This window comes from Eumetopias jubatus, unplaced genomic scaffold (assembly GCF_037043125.1).
Source record: "Eumetopias jubatus isolate StellerSeaLion01/CBP00866 unplaced genomic scaffold, mEumJub1_p1.0 scaffold_8, whole genome shotgun sequence".
NCBI lineage: Eukaryota > Metazoa > Chordata > Mammalia > Carnivora > Otariidae > Eumetopias > Eumetopias jubatus.
Genome location: NW_028274814.1, coordinates 76,853,575 through 76,878,818, shown reverse-complemented (window position 1 = coordinate 76,878,818; position 25,244 = coordinate 76,853,575). Strand labels below are relative to the sequence as shown.

Sequence of the window (25,244 nt, the reverse complement as noted above, 5' to 3'; positions counted from 1 at the left end):
AGCCCCAGCAACCTAAAACCTTAACTCCCCTCAACTCTCTTCTGCATGCACCCTTGTGCCCCTAGCCTGTTACTCTTTTCTGCCAACAACTAAGCTGTTCTCGCTTCTTCCAAATTCCCAGAATGTGGGTGGGTGGGTGGGTTTGGGCCTGGGGCCAAATTTATTCCCAGGCTCCCCTCCTTCCCTGAAGGGGCATTTCTCAAAATGTGAACCCAGCAGATAACCTTGTGTATTTGCTCAAAATACGGATTTTCAGTTACATGCCAATAGAACTGAATCTGAATTTTGGGGGGTGGGGAGGATAAAACTTTCATTTTGATAAGCTCCCGGGTGGATTTTTAAATACACATTAAAACGAGATTTTGGGGTGCCTGGGTGGCTCGGTTGGTTAAGCGACTGCCTTCGGCTCAGGTCATGATCCTGGAGTCTCGGGATCGAGTCCCACATCGGGCTCCCTGCTCAGCAGGGAGTCTGCTTCTCCCTCTGACCCTCTTCCCTCTCATGGTCTCTCTCTCTCTCATTCTCTCTCTTTGAAAGAAAGAAAGAAAGAAAGAAAGAAAGAAAGAAAGAAAGAAAGAAAGAAAGAAAGAAAGAAAGAAAGAAAGAAAGAAAGAAATTCTCTAAAAAAACAAAAACAAAAACAGATTTTGATCACCGTTAAAAACTGTCTCCGAGAAAATAATCATCGGTGGGAGATGGGGGCTCAGCGTCCCAAAGCTGGCAGGATGCTTAGTGTTTTCTCCAATTCAGGCAGGCTCAGCAGCAAAGGGAAAGGGACAGAGACTGGGCCAAAAAAAAGTGAGTCCTAGAAAGCTGGGGGGCGGGGCGTGCGACTCCTTTCCAAACCCCCATCCCCGTCCTGACCAATTACTGGGCTCTGCGGGTGTGGCGGTGAGGAGCCGCTGTCTCTCCACCCTCTCCGAAGCAGGAGTGGGGCGAGGAGGGCGGCTCTGGCCCATCTGCGCGGTGGGGGGAACTGAAGCTCAGGAAGGCGACCGGCCTATGGTACAGAGCCTGCAGAGGACTCTGGAATCCCGAGTCTCTGCCGACAGCCGCCCGGCAGCCGCGGAGCGCGCTGGGGGCGTGGTTCTCGAAACCCTCCTCTCTTCCGCAGCTCCGCCCCAACTCCGGCCCCCATCCCTCCTGGAGAGCAGTCCTTCTTCCCCAGCCTCAATTTCCCCACCCGCGCCCGTATGTGTGTGTGTCCTGCGGGGGGCGGGGAGGGAAGGCTCCGCAGTGGGATTCCCCACAGGAAAGCAGCCCAGTCCCTCCCCCGGGCTGTTCGAGACCCTGAACCGAAGCAGGAGGCAGGACGCCCTCGGCCGGGAAGCGGCCCCAGCCCGGATTTCCCTCCCGGGTGGGGCCGCAATGACTCACCGCCCCCCGCCCCCGTCCCCCTCCCCCCGGTTTCCTTGTTTGCATTTCTCCTCCCGGCCACGTGGCGGCTGGTGCCGCCACTCACCACCCCTACCCCGACACCCCGGCCGCCGCGGCCCTGGCACACAACGCCGGGCCGCTCCTGCCCCTGGGGTTTCTCAGGCCTTGGGCTGGCGCCGGCCCTGCTACCCCCGAGTCCGGACTCCACCCCCCTGCCCAAGCCCGCCCCCTTCCCTGCGCCCTCCCCCTTCCCTGCGCCCTCCCCCACCGTCCGGCCGGGCGCCTCCTCCCCGCCCTCTCAGTGCGTCCCGGGGAGGGGAAGGGGGCGGGGAGCGCAGGGGGTGTGACAGCTCCCGCCCGGACCAGTGCCAGCGGCAGCCTCGCTTCGGTGCCCGGTGCCAGCTGGCTCATTCGCCTGGGACGGAGGCGGAGGCCTGGGGCTCCTTGCCGCTGGGGGGGGGGTGACTCCCCCCCACGCCCCCTGCCCTCTACCCACCCAAAAGAAGCCTCTCCACCCAACGCTTAGCCCTGGCAGCGGGTCCAGCTAGGAATTACCCTGGTCACTTCGCCTGGGGCTTCCAGCCCACACCCCTCCGGGAGCAGTCGGGGTCTCGCGGAGGGTTTCCCCCGCCCCAGCCTTTTGCTTGAGCCTGCAGGGCTGCGCACACTTGCGAAGGAACATGAAGGTGGGTAAGGTGGGGTCAGGGCCGGGAGGAGCAGGAGAGGAAGCTGACATGGTGGGTGGGGTGTTTGGGTGGGAGAGAGAAGGCTGGTCAGGGGTGAAGGAGAAGGGGAGAAGAGGGGTTTGAGCTGGAGCTGCATTTCTGGGGGTTTCAGTGAGTCCACAGCCTCACTGGGAGGTGGCAGAGATCCCTTCAGGGGCATGGACAGTGGGGTGGGGCAGAAGTCCAAAGGAGACCGGGAAGAAAGGCCCGATCTCCGGTCCACCAGCTGGAGACCCCGAAGTACGCCAGACCGGCAGGCCCCAGTGAAGGTCTTCCTGTCCCTCCCCCGGGCTCCTGGCAGGGTTGCAGCACCTCCGCCTGACCAGTCCAGAGGACTCAAAGGAAGTGGTTCTGCCTCGGGCGGTTGTGCCGTGGTCCAGCTGCCCCAGCCCCAGCCCCATGGCTCTCTGCCTTCCTCCCTGCGTCACAGGTGGGCTGGCCAGGTGAGAGCCCCTGGCGGGTGGGCCTGGCTGCGGACGGCAGCCCAGCTCTAGGAGCAGCACAGGTGGGAGGCCTCCCGGACGTGGTGCCAGAGGGGACCCTGCTCAACATGGTGCTGAAGAGGATGCACCGGCCCCGAAGCTGCTCTTACCAGCTGCTGCTTGAGCACCAGCGCCCCAGCCGCATCCAGGGGCTCCGCTGGGTGAGTGCCCATCAGCTGCCCGGGCTAGGGCCAGCCACCGGGGCTGGAGGAGGGCCTGGACTGGGAGACAGAGTATGCTGCTGGGGGCGTAGGGGCCACTGCTGGGCTGCACAATGGGTCGAGCAGCTTGGCAGCTGTGTGGGTGGGTGGCACACACAGCCGCACCACGTGTGTCTGTGTGCATGCGGTACTCACATCTGCCCATGCTGGTGTGGGGGAAGGGGAAAGGGATTTGTCACGGATCTGTCACCTGTGTGCGCCCTGTTAGGTGCTTGTGTGTCCTCTGGGTGGTGGTGGGAGGCATGTGTGAAATACTGGGGGCCAGGTCAAGGTGGAGGGTGAGGTAAGCTTGGTTGCTGTTCTGGATCTATCACCGTGGCAACATTCTCCTTTAGCGAGCCACTGAACTGCGCCAATTCTTCTTGATCTTGGGGTGAGGTGGTCATGTGAACACTGCTTGGCATCTGGCTCTGGGGGGCTCAGGGGAGAATTTTGAGAAGTTTGGAGCCTGGAGCTGGAGTCTCCCTTTGCTAGTGAGGAAGCTCCTGGTGCTGTAAGAATGAAGGAGAGGGCAGGAGGGGAAGAGCGGTGGGGTGCGGGGTGGGGGACAGGATCCGGATCAGCAGAGAGGCTCTCTCTGACCACCCAGACTTCCCTGAGATTCAGCATGTGTCTATTCTGTGGGCCATGGGGACAGCATTGGCAGGGGGTGTGGGGTGCCAGGAGGGTACTTGGGCAAAGGGGTAGAGGGAAAGCAGGAGCAGGTGACAGAATTGGGAGAGCTTGTCACCTATGTCTCTTATCAGCAAGTCCCTTTGAGTAGGAGGACCACCACCTTCTGCCTCTTTCCTCCTACCTCTTGCCCAACTGCCATTTATATTTATCAGAATAGGAGGCTGAGTGAGAAAAACGAGGTCTGCTAAGGTGATGGGGGCCTCCCCAAAATCGGAGTTGAGAGGATAATTTAGGTGTCAGTCCCTAGCTCTCCCCCAACGCCTCCCTCCCTCCCTGGATCTTCCTGATCAGGGGCCAAGCCATCTCCCCCACCCCTCCAGCTCACTGGCAGGAGCTACTGCTCGGAGCCTGTGGGCTGGAACCCTCCCTCCCTCCTTCCCTCACAGACTATAATTACTTGTGTATTTCCTGTCCCCTTCCCAGCTTGTAGAGGCAAGGTGGGGAGTGGGGGAAAGGGCAGGTGCCGGGACAATGAGGTCACTGGAGGATCCCCTGGGACCCAAAGACTTGGCGGGGGAGTGGAAGAGGCCGCCTGGCTGTCTCCTGACCCCTCCGGCCCCCAGAATTGAAGAGCTGGGGTGTGTGGGGAGGCCAGAAGGGTGGCGTAAGGGTTGCTGGAGTGGAAATGGGCTGAAAGTCACTGAAACACAGCCCCCCGCCCAGCCGGTTGTGTGTGGGGGTAGGTGGGAATGGGTGATTAAAGGGAACTTAGATTTTTAGGGCTAGGGGCAAGGGCCACACCCTCTCCTGATGACCACCTCTGGGGAATGGGGTGGGGGTGGTTTCAGCCCGCTGCAGCCGGTATCCAGGAGGCTCTTGGTACCCAGGAAGTTGCACCTCTCACCTGCAGTGATGCATTTGGCCTAGGAGGGGCTCACCTGAGGGAACGAGGGGCTGGCAGGGAGTGTGTACGCATCGGGTAAAGGGTGGATGTTGTAAAGGGGTGGAAGCTAGGAGGACAGTGCGGACAGTTATTTAGGCCACGACAGCCTCTTAGAAAACCAGGGGGAACCCATCAACCTCCTGAGGCCTGAAGAGGGCACTTTCTGTTGCGACTAGATCAGGACAAGAGAAAATGAAAGCAAGTGCCAGCAGGACGGCCAGAGGTTAGATAGAGAGAAATTTACCAACTCTGGCAAAAATGACACTGGAAGGGGATGGAAGGACAGCTCCTTTGGAAAATGCGAGAGAGAGAGAGAGGAGATCTTGTCTGCTGTCTGGAAGCCAGAGAAGGATCAGTTTATCCAGGGGCAGGGGCAAGATCAGGATACCTCTGGTGGTTCTTACAAGCTCAGAGAAGCTTCCCTTTGAGGGATTGTTTTGGGGGAGGAGGCTCTATTCTCTAACTCAGAAAACATGCTTTCATCCAGCCTGTCCAAACAATGGTAGTAGCTGAGAGTTGTCTGATACTTAGGTCCCAGGCACTATTATTTTTTAAGATTTTATTTATTTATTTGACAGAGAGAGAGCATACGCCAGGGGGAGAGGCAGAGGGAGAAGCAGGGTCCCCGCGGAGCAGGGAGCCCGATGCGGGGCTCGATCCCAGGACCCTGGGATCCTGACCTGAGCCGAAGGCAGACGCTTAACGACTGAGCCACCCAGGCGCCCCAGTCCCAGGCACTATTATAAGACCTTTACTTTTAACATATCAAATAATCTGACAATAGCCCTGTGAGATAGATACTAATGTCATCATCTCATTTTATAGATGGGAAAATAGAGGTACGGGGTGGCTAAGTGACAGGTCCAGGGTTACACACCTGCTAAGAGACAAAGTGAGGCTTCTGTCCAGGTGATCTGGCTATGGAGGCCGAGCTCATGGTGTTATTTCTTTTGCTGCAGATGGTAACACTGACCGCCCCCCCCGCCCCCGCCTCGAAGCATCACCCCTCCCCTTGTGTCCTCTCCCTGTCCCAACACACACAGCCCTGGCCTGAGACCCTAGCCATGGCCTAAGGGAACTGGTCTGACAGGTCCCCACGAGGCTCTCTGGCTCAGTGCCGGCCCCTCCAGTGTGGCTCTGACACCGAGTGACAGGGAGGGAGGGTGGGGCAGGCTTCTGGTGCTGGTGCCAGGGAAGCTGGCTACCACCTCCTCTTCTACGCTGAGTCCTTCCTGTCTGGGCAGGAGGGGACGCAGTGGGCAAGGGCCTTCACCCCCCATACCAGCCACTTCTTTCCAACTGAGAACCCCTATGGTGACACTCAGGGTTATCAGATGAGGGATAGGTTTAGCGAAGGTACTACGTTTTTTGCATTATGTCCGAGTAATAGGCACCCATCATAAAATAATGAAGTTTAATCAAAGTTACTTAATATTTACTAAGTGGTTACCACAAGCCAAGCATCGCTTCAAGTGCCTTATGTTATTAACTCATTTGACCCTCATAATTGCCTCATAAGATAGGTACTATTATCCTGAACCCCATTTTACAGGCGAGGAAACTGAAGCACACGGAGGTTAATGAGCAGCCAAGGTCACACAACCGGCTGGTAATGGGGAGCCGAGATTTGACCTGGGCATCTGGCTCGGGAGCCCCCAACCTTGACCGGATCTCCTGAATAGCACCCTCGCCCCCATCCTAGGACATTCCCAGTGCACATGCACATGGTAGGGACCCAGAGGGACTATGAAAACAAACCTGTGCAACTTTGTTTAATGCAATGTTTTCCAAACTTACTTGCCCATGGAACATTCCTGAGGGCAAAATTTATCTGTCCAGAGCACAAAGTGGGGGGAACACGAGGCCATGGAAGTGCCTGGGAGACCCTAGTGCCTAGTGGTTAAGGGCCTGTGCTTTGGAATAGGACAGGCACAGTGTGAATCCCGGCGCCCCTCTTCACCAACTCTCAGGACAGGTTATATAACCTCTGAGCCTTCTTCTCTCCAGCTGCGAGGTAGGAGACAAACAGGGCCTTCCAGGGCCAGCGCTGGTTATTCAGCAGGCTCTAGAATTTCTGAGTAGTTGTGTGACTGTGGGTCAGTTACTTCATCTCTCTGGGCTCCCGTTTTCCTTGGCAGATGGAGAGAGAGGGCTTCAGGAAACTTCTTCAGCTCTGACGGGCCAGAGCCCCCTTCCCCTGACCCTCCTGCTTATTCCCTGGGGCAGGGCAGGAAACGGTTTCACCAAGGCCTGGGGATCTGGGATCTGGGCTGTACCCAGCCTGGCCGCAGAAGCGGGCACCAACCCTCCTGATGTGCCCTCCAGGGTCAGAATAATACCAGGAAGGGAGCATAGGCTGGAGCCTGGGTCGTGGGCACCAGGGAGAGTTGGGGCAGGGACAAGGCCACCTGGGCGTTTTGACATGAACAACAACAAGTCGTTAGCACTGTTTGTTCTGACACAGGGGGCTGGCTGGGTAGCATTCCTGCCCTTCCTCCTTCCCCGGCTCCTCCTCCTCCTCCTCCTCCTCCTCATTTCCTGTTGCTAAGTCTCCAGGGCTCTGTGTCTGGCACCAGGCTGGGCCCCATGACCCGGGCAGGGATACCCTAGGGACACCTAGCGACTTCCGCCCAGCCCCGGGCCAAGCGCCTGTGCATACCCGACCTCAGGCCTCTGCCTGGCACACAGGGGGAAGATGCCAGGACCAGGGGAGGGGGTTCTGGCCCCGGGCCTGCTTGCACCCCAGCTCCCCAGCCAGGTCCTTTTCAGGGCCCTGACTGCAGCTGGAAAAGCAGGAGAGAGAGCTCGTGAGAAGGGGGCAGGAACCAGGCAGGTGCAGTGGGTGGGGTAAGACCAAGAATGTGAGCACTTCTGGAGTTTATGCACGGCTGTCTGGTTATCCCAAGTACGTGTGACTGAGTTACACGGGCTCTTCACCCCAAGACTTCTGTTTCCTAAGTCAGAGAGGACAGACGATCCCTGCTCTGCCTACTTTACATCTGGTCCTCTTCTGTCTAGGATCAGAGGAAATCATGGAGCGAGACATGCTTTGTAAACTGTAAAGTACTCTGCCTTTGGGAGGGCCCATGGGGGGTCGGGCATGCTGTCCAGAGATGTCCACAAATTCCAGGTGGCAGAGAAAGAAGGGTCGTAAGGGGCTGTTTTGGGCAACATCCCAGGACATACAGGCCCTGGGGGCCTGGATGGCTCAGTTGATACCAAGGGCCCGGAAGCCTTGTTAACCAGGGTTTCTACATAAATCCTGTCTTCCAGAGCCAGTCCTGGGTGCTGTCAAGACTTACTCACTCTTGCAGGGTTATGGGCTAGCAGCAGCATCTCAGAGAGGACAGGGGCTTTCCAGCAGGCAGCCCGCCCTCTGCTTCACTGATGAGTAATAATAGCTAACATGTACACACAGCTCTATGCTAAGCTGTGCTTTAAACATTTAATACACATTAACTCGCAGAACCCTTCCCAAAGCCTCTGTATTGGTATTATGAGGGTTTTATAGATTTTATAGACAAGGAAACTGAGACAGGGAGAAGTTAAACCATATATTTAGGGTCACACTGCTAGTAAATGGAGGAATAGGGATTTGAATCCAGGAGTCCCCAGGTCTCGTGGCTGGGGATGAACCCCGGCTCGGGATTAGGCTTTGTGACCCCAGGCCGGGAGCAAAGATGCTCATTTCCTGGCCCGACATGGGCCTTTCTTACCTCCCAGCCTCAGGGTCTTTCAGTTCTCTTCCCTGCACAGGTGTGGTTTACCTGGGGGCCTGGGCACACCTGGGCCCTGAGTAAGCAGAATGGGGATCTCATCTGTTGGGGTGCAGTGCTCATGTCTCGAAGGAAGACAAGGGTCTGGTGATAGGGTGGGAAGAGGTGGATGCCTGGCGCACAGGGGTGCTTGGGGAGCATTAGTTTATTTGTTGACCAAGTAGCTAAGTGTATGTGTTTGGTGCTGGGGACTGGGCAAGAGGTGAGGGAAAGGGGGAGGGCTGAGGTCCAAGAGCTGGCACTAACGTGCAGACCCTCCCCCCTGCCCTTAGACGCCACTCACTGACAGTGAGGAGTCCCTGGATTTCAGCGTGAGCCTGGAGCAGGTACCAGCTGGGAGGGGTGGAGCCGGGAGGGGACAGCAAGCCAGGGGTTCAGGGCCTGAGCCCACTGGGACGCTCCCTGTCCTAGGCCTCCATGGAGCGGGTGCTCAGGGCTGGGAAGCAGCTGCATCGGCAACTCCTGGCCACCTGCCCGACGCTTATCCGAGACCGGAAGTACCACCTTCGGCTCTATCGGTGAGCAGAGCCCTGGGCTGCCCCCTTGCCCACTCCCATCTTCTCTCCCTTTTGCTCTCCTTCAGGCCTCTGGGCCTCGCCCTGCTGCTAGCCTAGAAAGGCACCGTTCTGACCCAAAGTTCCCCCTTCTGCCCTCCACCCTCCTGCCTTTTAATTCTCCCTCTTCTTCCCTGTCCCCTTACCTCTCGTAGGCAATGCTGCTCCGGCCGGGAGCTGGTGGATGGCATCTTGGCCCTGGGCCTTGGGGTCCATTCCCGGAGCCAGGCCGTGGGAATCTGCCAGGTGCTGCTGGACGAAGGTGCCCTTTGCCATGGTGAGCCTGAGCCCAGGGTGGGACCCCCGGGCCTGGAAGTCCTGGGGAGCAGGCATCTGGGGGCGAGGCGTCAGTGGGCATTACGTGGGGACCTCGTACCCACACGGCCTCAGTTTGTCGCCTCCCTCACCCCTGGGCCTCTGCCCTGCAGTGAAACACGACTGGACCTTCCAGGACCGAGACACCCAATTCTACCGTTTCCCTGGGCCGGAGCCAGAGCCCGTGGGCATCCACGAGCTGGAGGAGGAGCTGGTCGAGGCTGTGGCCCTGCTCTCCCAGCGGGGGCCTGATGCCCTGCTCACCGTGGCACTCCGAAAGCCGTGAGTTGGGTGCCCTGCAGCCCGCAATCCCAGGCCTCGCATGGCTCTCAGACTCTGTAGTCTCTCAGTTTCATCTCTGAGAGGTTCCCTTTCTTTCGCTGTGTCATCTGGAGCCCCCTTCCCCACCTCTGAACCTGTTTCTTCCTTTGTAACTGTGGGTGGAAGGCACGGGGCTTACGAAGACCCCGCGTGCTCATGTGCAGCGGTGGCTGGGAAGGGGCGGGCGGGCAGGTCTGGGTTCAGGTTCCAGTTCCATGGGTGACTCCCTGGCTGGCCTTGGGCCTCACCATGCCAGTTTCCTCTTCTGTCAAAGGAGGAGAGCCATGCCCACATCATGGGGTGGTCATGAGGGCAGGTTGAAATAACTCGTGTGAAACCCTGGGCCTTAGGCCGGCACGCAGTGCGCACGCGGTAGTGGCTGGCCCGTTACCGGTCACCATCACTGCTGAGGCCGGCTGGCCCCAGGCCCCAGCGTGGCAGGCGGTGTGGCTCCCATGCCCTCAGGCCCAAAGTGCATTGTTTGCCTCCCGGCCGCCCTGCGCCCACAGCCCAGGTCAGCGCACAGATGAGGAGCTGGACCTCATCTTTGAGGAGTTGCTACACATCAAGGCTGTGGCCCACCTCTCCAACTCGGTCAGTCCGCCCGCCTCCACCCCTTCCCCAGGACCTCCTCTCCCTGTGAACCCCTGAGGCCCCGACTGCTGGGCCAGAAGACGTTTCCCCGCCTCTTCGGCCTCTGGCTTGGAAATGTCCATCTCTGGTTCCCAGCACCCTTGTCCAAAAATCCTCTCCCCCGCCGCCCCGTGCCGGCACATTTCCTCCCCGTGCATTGTCTCCTGCTGAATCCCAGGCACCTGAGCTAGCCGCGTCTATTCTGCGCACCCCCACCCTCCCGCCGGGGTGCTTCTGTCCTTGGACCTAACCTCCCCGCTGGCCTGGCCCCTCTTACCCCGGGCTTGCCCCACTGACCCTCCGCTCCCCGCCTCACAGGTGAAGCGGGAATTAGCGGCTGTTCTGCTCTTTGAACCACACAGCAAAGCAGGCACCGTGTGTAAGTCAGACGGGGGGCAGGACGCCGGGCGCCAGGGGTCTGGGTGCGGCAGAGGCCACGGAGAAGTGCAGGTGACACCAGGTGTCTGATCGGCGCTTCTCTCAGTGTTCAGCCAGGGAGACAAGGGCACCTCATGGTACATCATCTGGAAGGGGTCTGTCAATGTGGTGACCCATGGCAAGGTGAGTTCTCCCTCTCTCCCCGGCCCTCTCGGTGGTACCCGCTTCCCTGGTCCAAGCCCGTGTGGGCAGGACCTCGATGGACCCAGGATTGCCAATCTCCCAGGTCTCCTCCTGCCCAGGGGCTCTCCTGACATGGATCTGCTCTGATGAGGGTTGGGGGGGCCTGGCTGGGCTATGACTGAGACCCGGCTGCAGGGGCTGGTGACCACACTGCACGAGGGAGATGACTTTGGACAGTTGGCACTGGTGAATGATGCACCCCGGGCAGCCACCATCATCCTACGAGAAGACAACTGTCATTTCCTCCGCGTGGACAAGCAGGACTTCAACCGTATCATCAAGGTGCCATTACTGGGGGTGGGGAGGGCAGGGGACATGGCCAGGACCCTTTTCTGGAGAAGTGTCAGGGGGTAAGCGGCAGGGACCAGAGAGGGTCTATAAGGAGCATGGCGAGGTAGGAGCTGGAGAAGCTTGGAGGTGATGGCTGGGGCATGGGCATGTGGGGAGGTCCCTAGCACACTGAGGAGGTTCAGTGAAACTGGAGAACCCCAGCTCAGTGTGGGAGACCATGGGGGTGGGGGGTTCCGGAAGGGTGGGGGGGACTAGGGTGTGAGGGGAGGCAGAGTAATGGAGAGTGGGAGCCACAGAAGGAGGTGGGGGAGGGATGGGTGGAGGAGGGGGCGCTCAGGCTGCATGATGGACAGGACTGGGAGTAGGGCAGATCCAAGGTCACGGGCATTGAACGGGGTGGGAGAAGGGCTGAATGTCCTTGTGGGAGCCTTGTGGGGCCCAGGGTCTGGCATGGAGGTGGAGGGAGATGCCCTGGAAAGGGGGAAAGGACCCGTGGTGTGTAGTGAGCACAGGGTGTGGCTTGTTCTCCAGGATGTGGAAGCAAAGACCATGAGACTAGAAGAACATGGCAAAGTGGTGTTGGTGCTGGAGAGAGCCTCTCAAGGCGCTGGCCCTTCTCGCCCCCCAACCCCAGGCAGGAACCGGTAACACACCTGCCACGCTCCTTCTGCACACCTTCTCTCTTGCCCACCTTCTCTCCTTCCGTTTCCCAGGCTTTACTCCCTTCCCGCATGTCTTACCCCTGCTCGCTGGCCTCCCGGGGTGGGGGGAAAGGGCTTCCAGGGATCAGATGCACCCCCAGAGTGAGCTTCCCTCCAACCCTGAGGTGGGACAGAGCTGGCAGATAGGGAAGGGTGATGTGATTCTTGCTGTCTGTCCAGATGTGGGAAGGGCTATGGATCGGCTGTTTCTGCTAGGTATACAGTGATGTCTGGCACCCCAGAGAAGATCCTAGAACTGCTGTTGGAGGCCATGCGACCTGACTCCAGTGCTCATGACCCAACAGGTAGGGGCAAGAGATACCCTGCCTGCTGTGTGACTCGTTGGGTGGTCAGCGTAGTCTGGGAGAGGGCCAGGCACCCCGAGTGTGACGTCACTGGGTGCTGGGTTGGGCCATTTGGCCGGTGGGCAGGAAGTCCTCATTCCTGTGCCCTTGGCTTGGGTGGGGAGTGCCGTCACGGGGGCTGGGCCTTTCTGGGACACTGCCCACCACAGGACTGGGAGAAGGGAACTCCAGCCACGTATACATCTGTGCTCGGCAGACTTGACCTCTGAGGCTTCCTCCTATTCCCCTGTCCCTGCCCTACAGAGACATTCCTCAGTGACTTCCTCCTGACCTACAGTGTCTTCATGCCCAGTGCCCAGCTCTGTGCTGCCCTCCTGCACCAATATCCTTCCAGCCCCAGGGGGCCAAGGAGGTTGTATGGAACAGGGAGAAGGGGTCTCTCAGAGCAGGGCTGCGCTGAACCCTCCGAAGTACCAGCCTCGTGCCGAGGCCAGCTTGTCAGCGGGCCCCGGGCATCCTTGCCCCTCCTTTGCCTGAGGTGTGGTGGGTGGCCCGGTTGGCCACTGTGGTTCCCTTGACTGGCGCCCACCTTCCATGCGGAGCCTTCAGGGGGCAGTGAGCAGGAGCACAGCACCTACATTTGCAACAAGAGGCAGCAGATCCTGCGGCTGGTCAGCCAGTGGGTGGCCCTCTATGGGCCCATGCTCTACACTGACCCTGTGGCCACCAGCTTTCTCCAGGTACCTGGGAGAGAGGCAGGGCTGGACTGGGCTGCCAGGAGAGGCGCATCTACCTCTGGGTCAATGAATCTTGGCTCTTCCCAGAAACTCTCAGACCTGGTGAGCAGAGACGCCCGGCTTTGCATCCTGCTGCGGGAGCAGTGGCCGGAGAGGCGGCGACACCACAGGTGATGCTTCGGCTCTACGTTCCCTTTTCACATGCATGGTGGGCGGTGCATCGGGAACGGAGAACCCTGCACCCACGCTGAACACCAACACCAACACCAACACACGGCTGGGAGTCCAGGCTGCACCACCTATGGCTCTGCGGCTCTGGGCACGGCCCCCCTCTCAGGGCTTCGGGCTCTCGTCCCTAGCATCGGGAGAGCACCCATCTTGCGAGGTTGGGGTGTTACGGTGCCTTCAGAGCACAGAGCTGTGCCTTGCAGGCGCTGTGAGCTACGGGAGTGTTGGCTGTGGTTGCTCATTTGTCTAGTTCTGTTCTTACCAGTCATCTTGCTGTTCCCCCTCACGCCACGCTCACGCACTCTCTTGTGCCGCGCAGGCACTCATGTGTCCTTCTCCCGAGCGCACCTGCCATTCCCACTTTCTCCATTCTGCACATACTTGCTCCGAGCATCCTCGGCGCCCTGTCCTGCCGGCCCAGCCCGGTGAATTCCCTAGAGCTTCTCTTGGCCTTCCCAGACATTCCCATGGGGCCAGGTGAGGTTCAGGGAGAGCTCACCTGCCCAGCCTGACACCTGGGGCACATTACTTCCTGGAACTCTCTTTCCTTCCCCCCTGCTGGCCTGTGGAAATCCCAGAAGGCAGGGGCTGAGTTTTGAGCCCCGGCTTTGCCCCCTCTAGCTGCTATTTAGCAAGTCTGCAAAGCTCTGAGCCTCTGCTGAGGGTAGATGGAATCCGGAGCCAGGCCCCCCACCCCCTGCCCCGTCCTGCCCGAAGGGGTCCCTGGATCACCGCATCTCATTGCCCTTCTTGCTTGCTCCCCAGGTTGGAAAATGGCTGTGGGAATGCATCTCCTCTGATGAAGGTGCCTGCGCAGACCAGCTCCTCTCCTCTCTGTCTGGCCCCAGCTTCTTCCCTCTGCCCCCACTTCAGCCCCCACCCCAGGGGCTCAGCCTGGAAAGGATCCCCACGCACAGACACACCCCTGGGGCTGGGATAGGTTGTTCACAGAGCAGGGGCTGGGTGTGGCGTGGGGGCCAGGCCTAGTGGGGGAGACACAGAGGTCTAGGGTCACCCCTCCATCCCTACTCACCCCAAGGGGCTTCTATCGCATGTGGGAGGTAATCCATGTTCACAGAGCCAGTTAGCAGTTCCCCAGGGGTGGGGGGAGGGGATGGTGCCTGGAGGCAGCCTCTGAAGCCCAGGGGTCCTGGGAGTCAGAGGTGGCCGGTACCATTCCTGTCAGGGGCCCACAGGGAGCAAAGGGGGATGAGAACGTGTGGCTGGAACAGAGATTTCTTGAGGAATGGTGGGAGAAAGGGCTGGAAACGTAGGAGGGGGCTGATTGTAGGGAGTGCTGCCCTGGGAATAAACACCAGGCTCTCTGTGCCCAGCGGCCTGTGTCCCCTCCCCACCCCCTCCCGGCTAGAGACTCTCACAGGCTCCTTCTCTTCTACAGGCAAAGCTTGTTTCCACTTCAGGGCCTGGAACTTTCTTTCTCTGGCTCTTTGCCCCCTCAGATCCTTATCTTTCTGATTTCAGCCAAAATGTTGTGTTCTCAGAGAGGGCCCCTTCCCATCTCCCCGTCCAGAGCACCCCTCACGCCCCTCCCCTGACAAGGTGTCTTCTATGACTCTCCTCAAAGCCTCAGGCCATGTGGGGTGGTTTTGTTTATCATCTGTTAGGACCTGCCCCACCCCACTAGAGTACTGGCTTCCAGAGTGAGGGGCCTGCACCTCTGTGGCTCGGGGCGGACACTCAGGAACTAGTACGGAATCGCCCTCACGTGCTGGGCACTCTGCTAGGCGCTGGTGCTGCAGTAGCAGGAGCGAGCCACCCCGGGCCTCATGGGGCTCACAGACAGGCGAGGGACAGAGCTGCTGAACGGCGTCGTGATGCATAACGGCAAAGGCAGGAGTCTCTGAAGACAGAGAAGGGAAGGGTTGACTCGGGGTCAGGATCAGGGAGAGTGACCGCAAGAGCTGAGGGCTACAGGGTGGGAGGGTCAGGGCAGAAGAGGCCCGCAGTGAGGTTCAGCAGGACAGGGAGTCCACCTGTTCGGGACCCTGCCGGAGGGGGTGTGAGAGGGAGCCACCAGAGGGGGCTGGGGAGGCAGGCAGGGCCCACAGCATGTAGAGCATGTACAGCGCTGTGGGCCATGCTGAGGGAAATTGGGCTTTGTCCGCTGAACGATGCGATTCCTCGGAGATGTTGGGGCCATCGGTGGACAAGGTTGAATGTGTGTTTTGAGGAGGTCAGCCAAGGACCCCGTGCTTTATCCAGCAGACAATGATGGCCTTGAAGCTGCATTAGGAAGCTTAATCTGGCTCTGGTCAGGCAGACTGGAAGGGGGGTGCTGGAGGCACCCGAGGGCCGACAGTGGAGAATAGTCCGGCCATTGTAGCACATGAGGGGGGAGGCAACTGGGCGAGTGTAACTGGGGGTTGGCTTGGGCTGGGAGGAGGGGCTCAGAGGAACCCCTAGAACAAGGTGATAAGCTTTGCGGAAATGGGGGGACAGGGGGGTGGGGAGAGGCGGGCGCCAAGCCCAGGACAACAGCTGGGAGGCAGGATGAAGGGGTCTGAGGGAGGTGTTGAGTCTGGGGGGATAGAGCCCAGATATGGAAGGATCCCAGAGGTGCTTGGAAGAGAGGGTGATGCTGCGACTTCCCCATACAGGTGGTGTGAGGCTGTGGGGAAGTCTGGGGAGAGCTCTGAGACGTGGAGTAGAGAAGGCCTGTGGCTGGGGTCTGAACTCGGAGGATCGGCCCCATTCAGATCTGGGAGTGGGCAGAGGAGTTGTGTTATGGAGGCCTTTGCCCGGCATGGCTGCCCCATCAGCCTTGAAGGGCTATTGTGAATATTTAGATACTTAGAATAAGCCTGTACTGAGCCTGGCACACAGCAAATGGCCAATAGCAAACGGTAGCCAGAGGAGGAAAAGGAAGACAAAACCAGGCCCAACGGCTGAGGTGTGTCTGTATTAGGACAGCTCCGGGCCTATTTGGCAAAGGGGGTGACACGCACGCACAGGGGCACTGGCTTGTCTCAGCTCGGGGAGCCTTGGTGCTGGACGCCTTCCCCGGCTCAGGTCCACACAGCAAGCAGGCCCCGCTGGTGGTGTGTGCGCCATGTGGGCCCCATGCTCCCGGGGACAGAGGCCTCTGCCTGGCTCTGTGTGCTCTCCCCTGTGCCCCCGGGGCCTTACTTTCTCTCCCTCTCAGGCCAGGAACATGCCTGTTTGGCTCCCGGGCCAGGACCAGCCCCTCCCCAGCAGCAACTGTGCCATTCGAGTTGGGGACAAAGGTTGGTGGTCCGGGCCAGCCAGGGCAGAGGCTGCACCCTGAGGTCATCACCCTTGACTTTAGTATGCTTGGCCGAGGAGGGTGCGCCGGACTCCTCGGGGTCTCTGTTCCAGGCTGCCAGATGGGGTGTGCCCCCCCCCCCACCCCGTACCTCCCTCCCTCCCCGGCTCAGGACCTCCCCCCCACTCTGGGCAGCGGGTCCACCCAGGCTTCCCCTCACCACCCCTCCTGCCTCCTCGGGCCCCTCCCTCTGCTGCACTTGCTGCATGCTCACTTCTGGCTGGGGGGGACCAAGAAGCCCCTTCCTGCAGCTCGGCCTGGTCTTCCTCTGCAGTCCCCTATGACATTTGCCGGCCCGACCACTCGGTGCTGACCCTGAAGCTGCCGGTGACGGCCTCCGTGAGAGAGGTGATGGCTGCCTTGGCCCAGGAGGATGGCTGGACCAAGGGGCAGGTGCTGGTGAAGGTCAACTCTACAGGCCGTGAGTTGTATCTCTGTGGGGGGTGGCCCCGAGGGAGGTGGGCCCCTCAGTCCGTGCCCAGATCCCCGCCCCCAAATTAAGATCAGCGTTTTGATCATTTTCATCAGTGTTAATGATGGTTAGCGTTTAAGGGTGGTTTATTATGTCTCTCCAAAGTGCTTTGTGTGTAGTGCTTGAGAGCATGAGCTCTGGAGCCTGCTGTCGGCAGTTGAGCCCAGCCCTTTAGTTCCCGGTCTGTGTGCCCTTGGGCAGGATACTTGATCTCTCTGTGCCCTTTACAGCATCTGTACAGTGGGGCTGGTAAGAGTGCCGTCTTCGCAGAGGAACTGTGAGGATTGAATGGGCGTATCTATTTTAGGGTTTAGAACGGTGCCTGGCACAGCACTTTGTACATTAGTTTTATTATTATCATCCTCATCTATTCATTGAGTCCTGGCAACCACCTTATGAGATAGGTACTTTCAACCTATTTTAATTCAAGGAAACTGAAGCTCAAGGGGATGAGGCAATTGTCTCGAGTTCATACAGTAAATGAGTGTCTGGCTTTTGAATTTAGGTAGTCTTCATTCATTTTGTCAGTTGACAAACATGCTTGAGAGTCAGCTATGGGCCAGCAATGTGTTAGGAGCTGGAGGCACCATGGCAAGTAAGATAGAGAAGCTTGGTGGTTAAGAGCATGCACGGGATCCCCTAACCTTGGCTGGATCTCAGGACCCACTGCTGACGAGCTGTGAGATCCTGATCTGAGCAGAGTGCTTAACCTTGCTGAGCCTCCAATTCCTCATCGGTCGCATGAGCACTAACACTGTATCCATCACACAGGACTGGTGTGGCCATAAAAGAGGTCACGTATATAAAACACTTAGCACAGGGCTTGCACAAAGTTAGTGCTCAGAACATGGCAGCATGAGAATTATTTAGACCTGCTTTCAGGGAACCTGGGCCATCAGAAACCACTCTTCATTCTCTGTGGAGGACGCAGCCCGGGGCCAACAGCTGGAGCCTAGGGTAGACAGGAATTAGGGGCACCCAGGGAATAATGGCAAGGAGTGGAAGCCAGAATAGGAAACCCTTCTCCTGCTTCAGGAAGTGGGGAGACTGGTTGCAATCACGTGGTCCTGTGCTCTGCTCTGGGAAGCACCGTCCTCTGGTGGCCATTCGGAGAGTTGCAGCTGCCCCAGGACCAGAGACTCTGCGGCAGGACAGGAACTGTTGAGAGAGTACTGAACTTCCTTCCCCGATTGTTTAGATCACCTCCCATGTCAGTAACCAATAGTTTTACTACAAACCCCCCGTTATGTGTATACTTGCTTAGATGTCATATACATACACTCCCACACCAACATTATATAATTCTAAAGCTACCCACAAGGTAAACATGCAAAAACAGATGAGAAAAAAAAACAAATAGAAGAGCTGATAGTTTTTGGACATAGGATGGTCTTGCTTTGGAGGCTACTGGTCTAGAGAGTAGGGATTCACACATGACTAAGAACACGGTCTCGGTCGGTAGTTGCTGATGAAAATCAACACTAAGCCCCATGTGAGGCACTTCCCAGTTTTCAAAGGGCCGTTATATGCATCGTCTACTTATTGCCACTGCTTACATAAATTAACTTGTTAGACTTGCGAGTAGTCAGGGTTGGTCTTGCTGTCTCCATTTGACAAAGAAGGAAACTCAGGGAGGCTCCGCCATTGCCCGAGTATTGTCTCTCACTAACAATCCTTTTTCGTCTTCCTCGGTGCGCTGACCTGGGCAGTGTGGATGTTGGGGGCACAGGCACCTGTGCATTTAGAGCACCTGCCTAGGACTCCAGCCTGGCTACTGGGAGAAGGGACCTCCCAGCCTCCCGACTGGGGCCTCGACCCTGCCCTTGGTGGCTCCCTGGCCTCCCTAATTGCCCACCACTGCCCCCAGTCCCCCCGCTAGCCTCTGCTCTCTTTGCAGATGCCATTGGCCTGCAGCCAGAGGCCCGCGGTGTGGCCACATCCCTGGGGCTCAACGAGCGGCTCTTTGTTGTCAACCCACAGGAAGTGCACGAACTGGTAGGAACAGGCAGGGGGCCAGGGAGGAGCTGTGTTTTGGGGGTGGCAGAGGTGGGTGCAGGGTAGGGTCACAGAGAGGAGAGAGGAGGGCCTGGCTCTGACTGCTTCTGGGTTTTAAGGGTGAAGTGGAAGGAGTGGGCCTCAACTGATGGAAGGTTCCAGATGCTGGGGAAGGGCGAGAGCTGGTTGAGAGCTCTCAAGGAGAAAGAAGACCTCCCCCTCATTGGGGGTTCTCCAGGAGACAGGAGCCCTACGAGGAGGGGGTCTCAGCATTGGGGAGCTGGCAAGAGGATAGACACCTCCTTGGGGAGTCTTATCCTTCAGAGGCTTACTCCTGGTAGCACCCTTACCCTCCCCGACATCCCTTGGACCGTGGGCGTGGAGTCTCTGCCCCAAACTCTCTCCTCCTACCCCGCACGTGCCCCCTGGATTCCTCAGGTACCCCTCCTGAGCTCTCTTGCACCTACAGACCCCACACCCCGAGCAGCTGGGGCCCACTGTGGGCTCTGCTGAGGGGCTGGACCTGGTGAGTGCCAAGGACCTGGCGGGCCAGCTGACGGACCACGACTGGAGCCTCTTCAACAGTGTCCACCAGGTGCAGGGAGCAGAGCTGAGGGGAGGGGCACTGATGGCAGGGGCACCCCGCCTGGTGTGGGCTCATCTCTCCTGCTGCCCCCTCCCCAGGTGGAGCTGATCCACTACGTGCTGGGCCCCCAGCATCTGCGGGACGTCACCACCGCCAACCTGGAGCGTTTCATGCGCCGCTTCAACGAGCTCCAGTACTGGGTGGCCACAGAGCTGTGTCTCTGCCCCGTGCCGGGCCTGCGGGCCCAGCTGCTCAGGAAGTTCATCAAGCTGGCTGCCCAGTGAGTGCCTGTGGGCTGGGTGGGTGTGTGGCAGAGTCCCGAGGCCGCCTTACCTCATGTCCCCGTCCCTGGTCAGTGTGTTGCCAAATCTGCCTTCCCCTTGCTTCCCTGGGTCTCCTAGAGTCTCTGCCTCCCTACCCCATCTCGCCCAGCCCCCGCAGACGCAGCGCTGGCTACACCTGATCCTGGGCCCCAGGCCGGCTGTTGTCTGGGTAGGAACTCTGAGGGTGTGGCTGTTTCCCCTAAGATCCTCTGGGTCTTCCACTCATAGCCTCAAGGAGCAAAAAAATCTCAATTCCTTCTTTGCTGTCATGTTTGGCCTCAGCAACTCGGCCATCAGCCGCCTGGCCCACACGTGGGAGGTAGGTGTGATCTGGATGGCCCGTGCCCATGCAGGGAATGCTGGCTGGGGATGGGGCTCCCATCCCAGAGCAGTGAGAGCGCCATCTGCCTCTGCTTCACAGCGGCTGCCCCACAAAGTCCGGAAGCTGTACTCGGCCCTCGAGAGGTTGCTGGTGAGTGCTGGGCCTTGGCTCCTCCTTCCAGAAACCCCAATTCTGGGCTTCCCGGGGCAGCCTCTCTACCTGTCTCTGGCCACTTCCAGGGTTTGCAGCCCTGGGCCAGAGTGGAATTCCCTCTGGGCTGTGCGTTTGGGAAGCTGGTGAGGCGTGGAGTGTTAGTGGTATGAGGGGGGTGCCCAGCGGGTTATGTCCCGTATGGTGGGGGTGGGGGTGGGGCTGGGGGTGGGGGAGCCTTGGCTGTGGCTGTGAGGTCCTGTGTGAAGACCAGGACAGGGCACATGTGGTGTCTGGCCTTGGGCTCCGAAGCGCCAGGGAAACATCCGGGGAACACTGGTCTCCAGCTGACCTGCCTCAGGCCCAAGAAGCAAGGCCTGGCGCCAGACCCACAGTGTGCCGGGACCTGTCAGTGGCCCCTCAGGAGATGCTAGAGGACGCTAGAGGAGGCCATAGATGAGGGAAAAGCTGACGAGCTGGCTTCCCCTTCCACCCCCTGCCAGGAATTGTTGGGGGGGGGGCACGGTTAAGAGGTTTTGAGAGTGTTCAGGAGAGAACTCACACGAAAGTGCTTTTATCAGCCTGGCTCTGAGCTCTTGGGAAAAAAATTTACCTTGCAGGCTCAAGAGGTTCAAAGGAATTTACCCACTAGAGAGGGAAGAACAGAGACAGAAACAAGAACAGGGACAGAGACAGAAGGGGAGGGTGGTTTCCATGAAACCTCAGGGCCCCTGAAGTGTGCTTGGGGGGTTAGCCAGAGGCCAGGAAGCCGTAGGCGCAGATGGCCGGTCTGGTCCCCTCCCGCCTGCTGCGGAGCCCGCCTCAGGGAGACCTGGGGCCCAGAGGAAGATGAGCTCTGAGCAGATGGTGTTTGGTTGTGTCGTGGTGCATGGTGGGTCATGTCCCTCCCTCACTGAGGCTTCTTCCCTCTCAGGACCCCTCATGGAACCACCGAGTCTATCGACTGCTCCTCACCAAGCTCTCCCCCCCCATCATCCCCTTCATGCCTCTTCTTCTCAAAGGTGATTGGACCAGTGCTTACCTTCCTGCCTCTACCCGTCCATTCCTGCGTCTGTCCGTATGTCCATCTGACCCTTGGGGTGCCGACGCCTTGGGGGACACAAAGATGAATTAGGAGTTCACAGGCTAGAAGCAGTGTTGACACAAGTGCTGGCGACATCAGATGGCCTCTGATATGAGGCCTAAGAGATAGAAGGAAATTGCTCCGGGAGGTCAGAGGGGAGCCAGAGGAAGAGGGTAGTGTGGGCCTGGGACAGGCCCAAGGCTCCCATTATTGGCCCTTCGCCTTTCCTGGGCTGCAGGAAGGGAAGGAGTTTAGGGACCTTTAAGCAAAACCCATCTCTCTGCAGACATGACCTTCATCCATGAAGGAAACCACACACTGGTAGAGAATCTCATCAACTTTGAGAAGATGGTGAGTTCAAGGAGAGTTGGGCGTCTGCCCCTAGAGTGGGTTAGAGATATGACTGTGTCCTTGCAAGCGAGTGGGGGGTGGGAGATGCCCGAAAGTTGTTATTAATAATACAAATATGAATACTTCTTTTTAAGTATTCACTCCCTTGCGTGCTGGGGAAGACAGCCTTCATTGTCTCACCCAGCAAGCTGAGCCCTAAGCCCTTCCTGACCTCTGTTCTTTCTCCCACCACCTGGTCCCCCCTGGGTGTGCTGGGGCAAAGCAGACATGGCCCCATCTAGTCCCTAAGAGCACCCGCACTCAAAGGGGGCTTGCTTCCCAGCTGCCCCACGGGCCATGCCAGGGTCCTGCCCTTCAGGCCTGCTCTTCTGTCCTTACTTTGCCCACAGAGAATGCTGGCCAGAGCCGTGCGGATGCTGCACCACTGCCGAAGCCACAGCAACGGTGAGAGGGCTGGTCCCGCCCCCCAGGAGCCCCCCCCCCACTTTCCAGGCTCTGACTCCCGCCTCTTGCCCCGCACAGTGCCACTGTCACCACTCAGAAGCCGCGTGTCCCATCTCCACGAGGACAGCCAGGCCGCGAGGACATCCACGTGTAAGTCGGGCAGGGCTGGGTGCCGACAGAGCAGCCACGGCTGGCGTTTACCGCCACCTGCATGTAGGATGCTGTGGACTCTTCACGACACCTCTCTGAGGAAGCTAGAATGTTCTCCCAACTTAAAGACACACAAATAGGCTTGAGCCCGGAAGTAACTGTGGAAGGCTGGGACAGAGTGACAGAGCTGGGACCCAGGCACTCTTACTCCAGACCTGATTTTGTTTAATCGGCCTTCAGTCGCATGAAGCGGATTAATCGTAGTCCACAGTTCAGCCAACACTGTCACCATTGGCCCTTTGTTTTACGTATGTACCGACGGTGATAATATACCAAACACCGCTGGACCCAAGCCAAGTAGGGTCACATTGACAGGAGCCTCCTCTCCCCAAGCACTCTTCCCTCCTCCTGTGCTGCTATGATATATTGATGTAGATATATTTATATGGACTTACATACATACACCTACAGCTTTAAAACGCTTCATACGCTTATTATGACGACAAAATTCTTTTTTTTAAAGATTTTATTTATTTATTTGAGAGAGAGAGAATGAGAGACAGAGAGCACAAGAGGGAAGAGGGTCAGAGGGAGAAGCAGACTCCCCGCTGAGCAGGGAGCCCGATGCGGGACTCGATCCGGGGACTCCAGGATCATGACCTGAGCCGAAGGCAGTCGCTTAACCAACTGAGCCACCCAGGCGCCCATGACGACAAAATTCTTGAGCTGTAGTTGTTTTTGAATTTAGTGAAAGGGGTATTATGCAGTATGTAGTCTCGGGGACCTGTTTTTCAGAGTCTGAGCTCTTCACTGCACTTCTGCTCCAGACTGGAGGGCTAGACAGTCTTCTAGCTCGGCTGTGGGAAGTGGCAAGGTGGGGGGTGGAGGGCGGCAAGGCTGATTTGCTCCTTGACGGGGAAGGGATGGGCTCTACAGAGTGGCAGGGCTGCCCGCCCCTGACCCCTGTTCCCCAACTCCCCCCCCCCCCCGCAGGCTCCGAGCAGTCCCTGGGCACCCGCAGTCCGGCCAGCACCTGGGCTTATGTCCAGCAGCTGAAGGTCATCGACAACCAGCGGGAGCTCTCCCGCCTCTCCCGGGAGCTGGAGCCGTGAGGCGGCTGGGGCTGGAGCAGGCACTTCCGGGCAGGAAAGCCAGGGCACGCCCGGGCCAAGGGGCCCCCAGGCCGGCCGCAGCTGGGCAGGGCTCTCCGTGGACTGGACTCGCGGCCCTGGAGTGGGCAGCGTGGCGGCGGCCGTCCCCCGTGATGACGGGCGCCCGAGGAGGACCTCGAGTGGAATGAGCCAGGGCCCAAGGCCAAGGAATGGGGGACAGAGAGGCCCTGGAGCGGGCGGGAGAGCAGGGCAGGCGCTGGGACTCTGTTCAATAGAGAGCTCTCCACACCAGGTTCTTCCCCCAGGTTCTGTGCCTCTGTGGCTTTGTTGTCCGGCCATCTCCGGGTGGTTTCTCGGTGGACAGAGGGAGCAGGTCACATCCTTGTGGTGGGTGTGTGGCCGGGGCAGGGCTGGCGGCCTGGGGTGGGGGTGGGGGCTGGGGAGGAGCAGTGGGGCTTTTCTTCCCCAAGCACGGGAACAGGCAATGAACAGTCCGTGCGGCCGCGGCCGTGGGAGGCAGAGGGCTGGTCCCCGAGGAGCCCTTCCGTTACCATCAGTGACCAGGGATGCTGTGTTCTGAGGCCAGCCCTGCTGGGGTGTGTCAGTGAAGGCCGAGACCTCCCAACCCCAAGAGCTGGGGAGGGGGTGTTGTGTCGAGGGTGGACGCAGGGAGGCTGACAAGCAGTCCCACTGCTGCACGGGGTCTCTGGGTCCCAGGTGGAGCTCCAAGACGGCTGCCACTGCTGTCCAGACCTAAGCCCCTGGGCTCGGCAGCTGCCGGAGCCTGGAGCCCCTATCGGTGGCCAGTGGGGGTCACCCTCGGCTGTCCGCTGTGGTCTGAGAGCACTGTTCCAGCCCAGCTGCAACTAGCTCCTTCCACCCACCCCCTCCTGGCTGCAGCACGCCTCAGCCTGGTGGGTGGTCCTCTCAGGAACCGAGGCCTCCGAGGACAAGTGGCCTGTGATAGAAAGAACACTGAGGCAGAGGCTTCTGAGGGGAGCCCATCCCTTTCTGAGGCCTGGCAGGCTCCCAGGAAATCCACTTTCTTGAGACTGGTGCCAGCCAGCTCTGTCAGCGTTCTCTCCTCCCTCCCCCGCCCCTTCAGCACTCCCCTCCCACCCAGGGGGCTCCTGGGAGGAAGTCCCAGGCAGGAGCCTCCCTCCTCTCTCCGCTTCCTATGGCCCTGAACCTGGTAGGGGGAGGTACACTGTCTGGCCTGGAGAGGGACCTCTCGGCCTTGGGGGTGACACCAGAGTAGGCATGGAGCAGCAGGGCCCATACCTGGAGGCCGAGGAGGCAGCTGGTGTGGCCCCGTACTGGCTCAAGTCCACCTCCCCTCACCCCTGCCCTGCCAGACCTCTTATCCCTCTGGTCAGGGACACACATACAAACTGCTTCCGGAGAGGGTTAGAGCCTTTCGCAGGAAGCAGCACAGCTGGGATTATACCTCAGGTTTCTGAGAGAATCCCAGCAAGTTAAGGAACAGTTTCCTGCCTCCATTTCTCCATCTGTAAAATGGGTATGATGACCTCAGTCCGGCCCTTAGTGACAAACAAGTCAAACAGTAGTTCTGCCTCCAGAGCCACAGAGACAGCCTTGGCAGTCCGCTGTCCTCGGCCTGACGCCGTGGGTGGGCAGCAACGCCTTGAATGAAGATGGGCAGAGCCCAGTCCTCCCGGGAGAGCCTGGGTAGAGCAGGTGACAGGGTAACCAAGCCAGTTCCTTTGCCTGTGGGTGGAGATGCAGGACCACGGGGCACAGAAGCTTCCAGAGCTGAGCAATCATGACATGAGGCCCAAGTCTTGGTGAGTCAGGACTCCCAGGGGCTCTCTTCCATCCTAAACCCATTGTCTGATGGGGTTTTGGCCAAGGCCAGACCAGCCTGCCCCTCACAGCCCTTCACCATCCTTTCAGACTCCAGAGTGAGACAAGCCTTCCAACAACAGAACGGAAGCCAAGCGTGGTCAGGGCCGGTGTCCTCCATCAGCATGCCCATTTTTCTTCTCTGTGGTCACACCTATGTCCTGAAGGAACTTTGGCAGCATACAAATCTCCCTTCTGCCCTGGACTGCCCTGCAACTTCCCAGCTGCCTTAATCTCCGGGGT

The 25,244-nt window shown here is 58.9% G+C and overlaps 1 protein-coding gene across 4 annotated transcripts in view; it reads left to right on the top strand.

Moving 5' to 3' along the window:
- RAPGEF3 (Rap guanine nucleotide exchange factor 3) overlaps positions 1 to 23,442 on the top strand; it is a 28,660-nt gene extending 5,218 nt beyond the window's left edge. The window contains exons 2-30 of one of the 4 annotated variants that reach the window (XM_028123139.2): positions 751 to 798; positions 1,904 to 2,063; positions 2,533 to 2,745; positions 8,412 to 8,465; positions 8,551 to 8,657; positions 8,849 to 8,970; positions 9,122 to 9,290; positions 9,839 to 9,923; positions 10,281 to 10,341; positions 10,447 to 10,523; positions 10,719 to 10,865; positions 11,406 to 11,518; positions 11,792 to 11,880; positions 12,184 to 12,262; positions 12,470 to 12,620; positions 12,705 to 12,787; positions 13,611 to 13,650; positions 16,009 to 16,090; positions 16,424 to 16,570; positions 18,519 to 18,616; positions 19,086 to 19,211; positions 19,301 to 19,482; positions 19,754 to 19,844; positions 19,947 to 19,997; positions 20,932 to 21,019; positions 21,368 to 21,432; positions 21,822 to 21,876; positions 21,955 to 22,026; positions 23,020 to 23,442. In XM_028123139.2, the coding sequence (XP_027978940.1) occupies positions 2,058 to 2,063; positions 2,533 to 2,745; positions 8,412 to 8,465; positions 8,551 to 8,657; positions 8,849 to 8,970; positions 9,122 to 9,290; positions 9,839 to 9,923; positions 10,281 to 10,341; positions 10,447 to 10,523; positions 10,719 to 10,865; positions 11,406 to 11,518; positions 11,792 to 11,880; positions 12,184 to 12,262; positions 12,470 to 12,620; positions 12,705 to 12,787; positions 13,611 to 13,650; positions 16,009 to 16,090; positions 16,424 to 16,570; positions 18,519 to 18,616; positions 19,086 to 19,211; positions 19,301 to 19,482; positions 19,754 to 19,844; positions 19,947 to 19,997; positions 20,932 to 21,019; positions 21,368 to 21,432; positions 21,822 to 21,876; positions 21,955 to 22,026; positions 23,020 to 23,138 (2,772 nt within the window). In that variant the 5' untranslated portion in view covers positions 751 to 798; positions 1,904 to 2,057 and the 3' untranslated portion in view covers positions 23,139 to 23,442. Of the gene's footprint in view, positions 1 to 549; positions 799 to 1,653; positions 2,064 to 2,532; positions 2,746 to 8,411; positions 8,466 to 8,550; positions 8,658 to 8,848; positions 8,971 to 9,121; positions 9,291 to 9,838; positions 9,924 to 10,280; positions 10,342 to 10,446; positions 10,524 to 10,718; positions 10,866 to 11,405; positions 11,519 to 11,791; positions 11,881 to 12,183; positions 12,263 to 12,469; positions 12,621 to 12,704; positions 12,788 to 13,610; positions 13,651 to 16,008; positions 16,091 to 16,423; positions 16,571 to 18,518; positions 18,617 to 19,085; positions 19,212 to 19,300; positions 19,483 to 19,634; positions 19,720 to 19,753; positions 19,845 to 19,946; positions 19,998 to 20,931; positions 21,020 to 21,367; positions 21,433 to 21,821; positions 21,877 to 21,954; positions 22,027 to 23,019 lie in introns of those variants that run through there. The other 3 variants (XM_088026023.1, XM_028123140.2, XM_028123142.2) reach the window with 3 other exon arrangements.
- Positions 23,443 to 25,244: the final 1,802 nt, after the last annotated feature.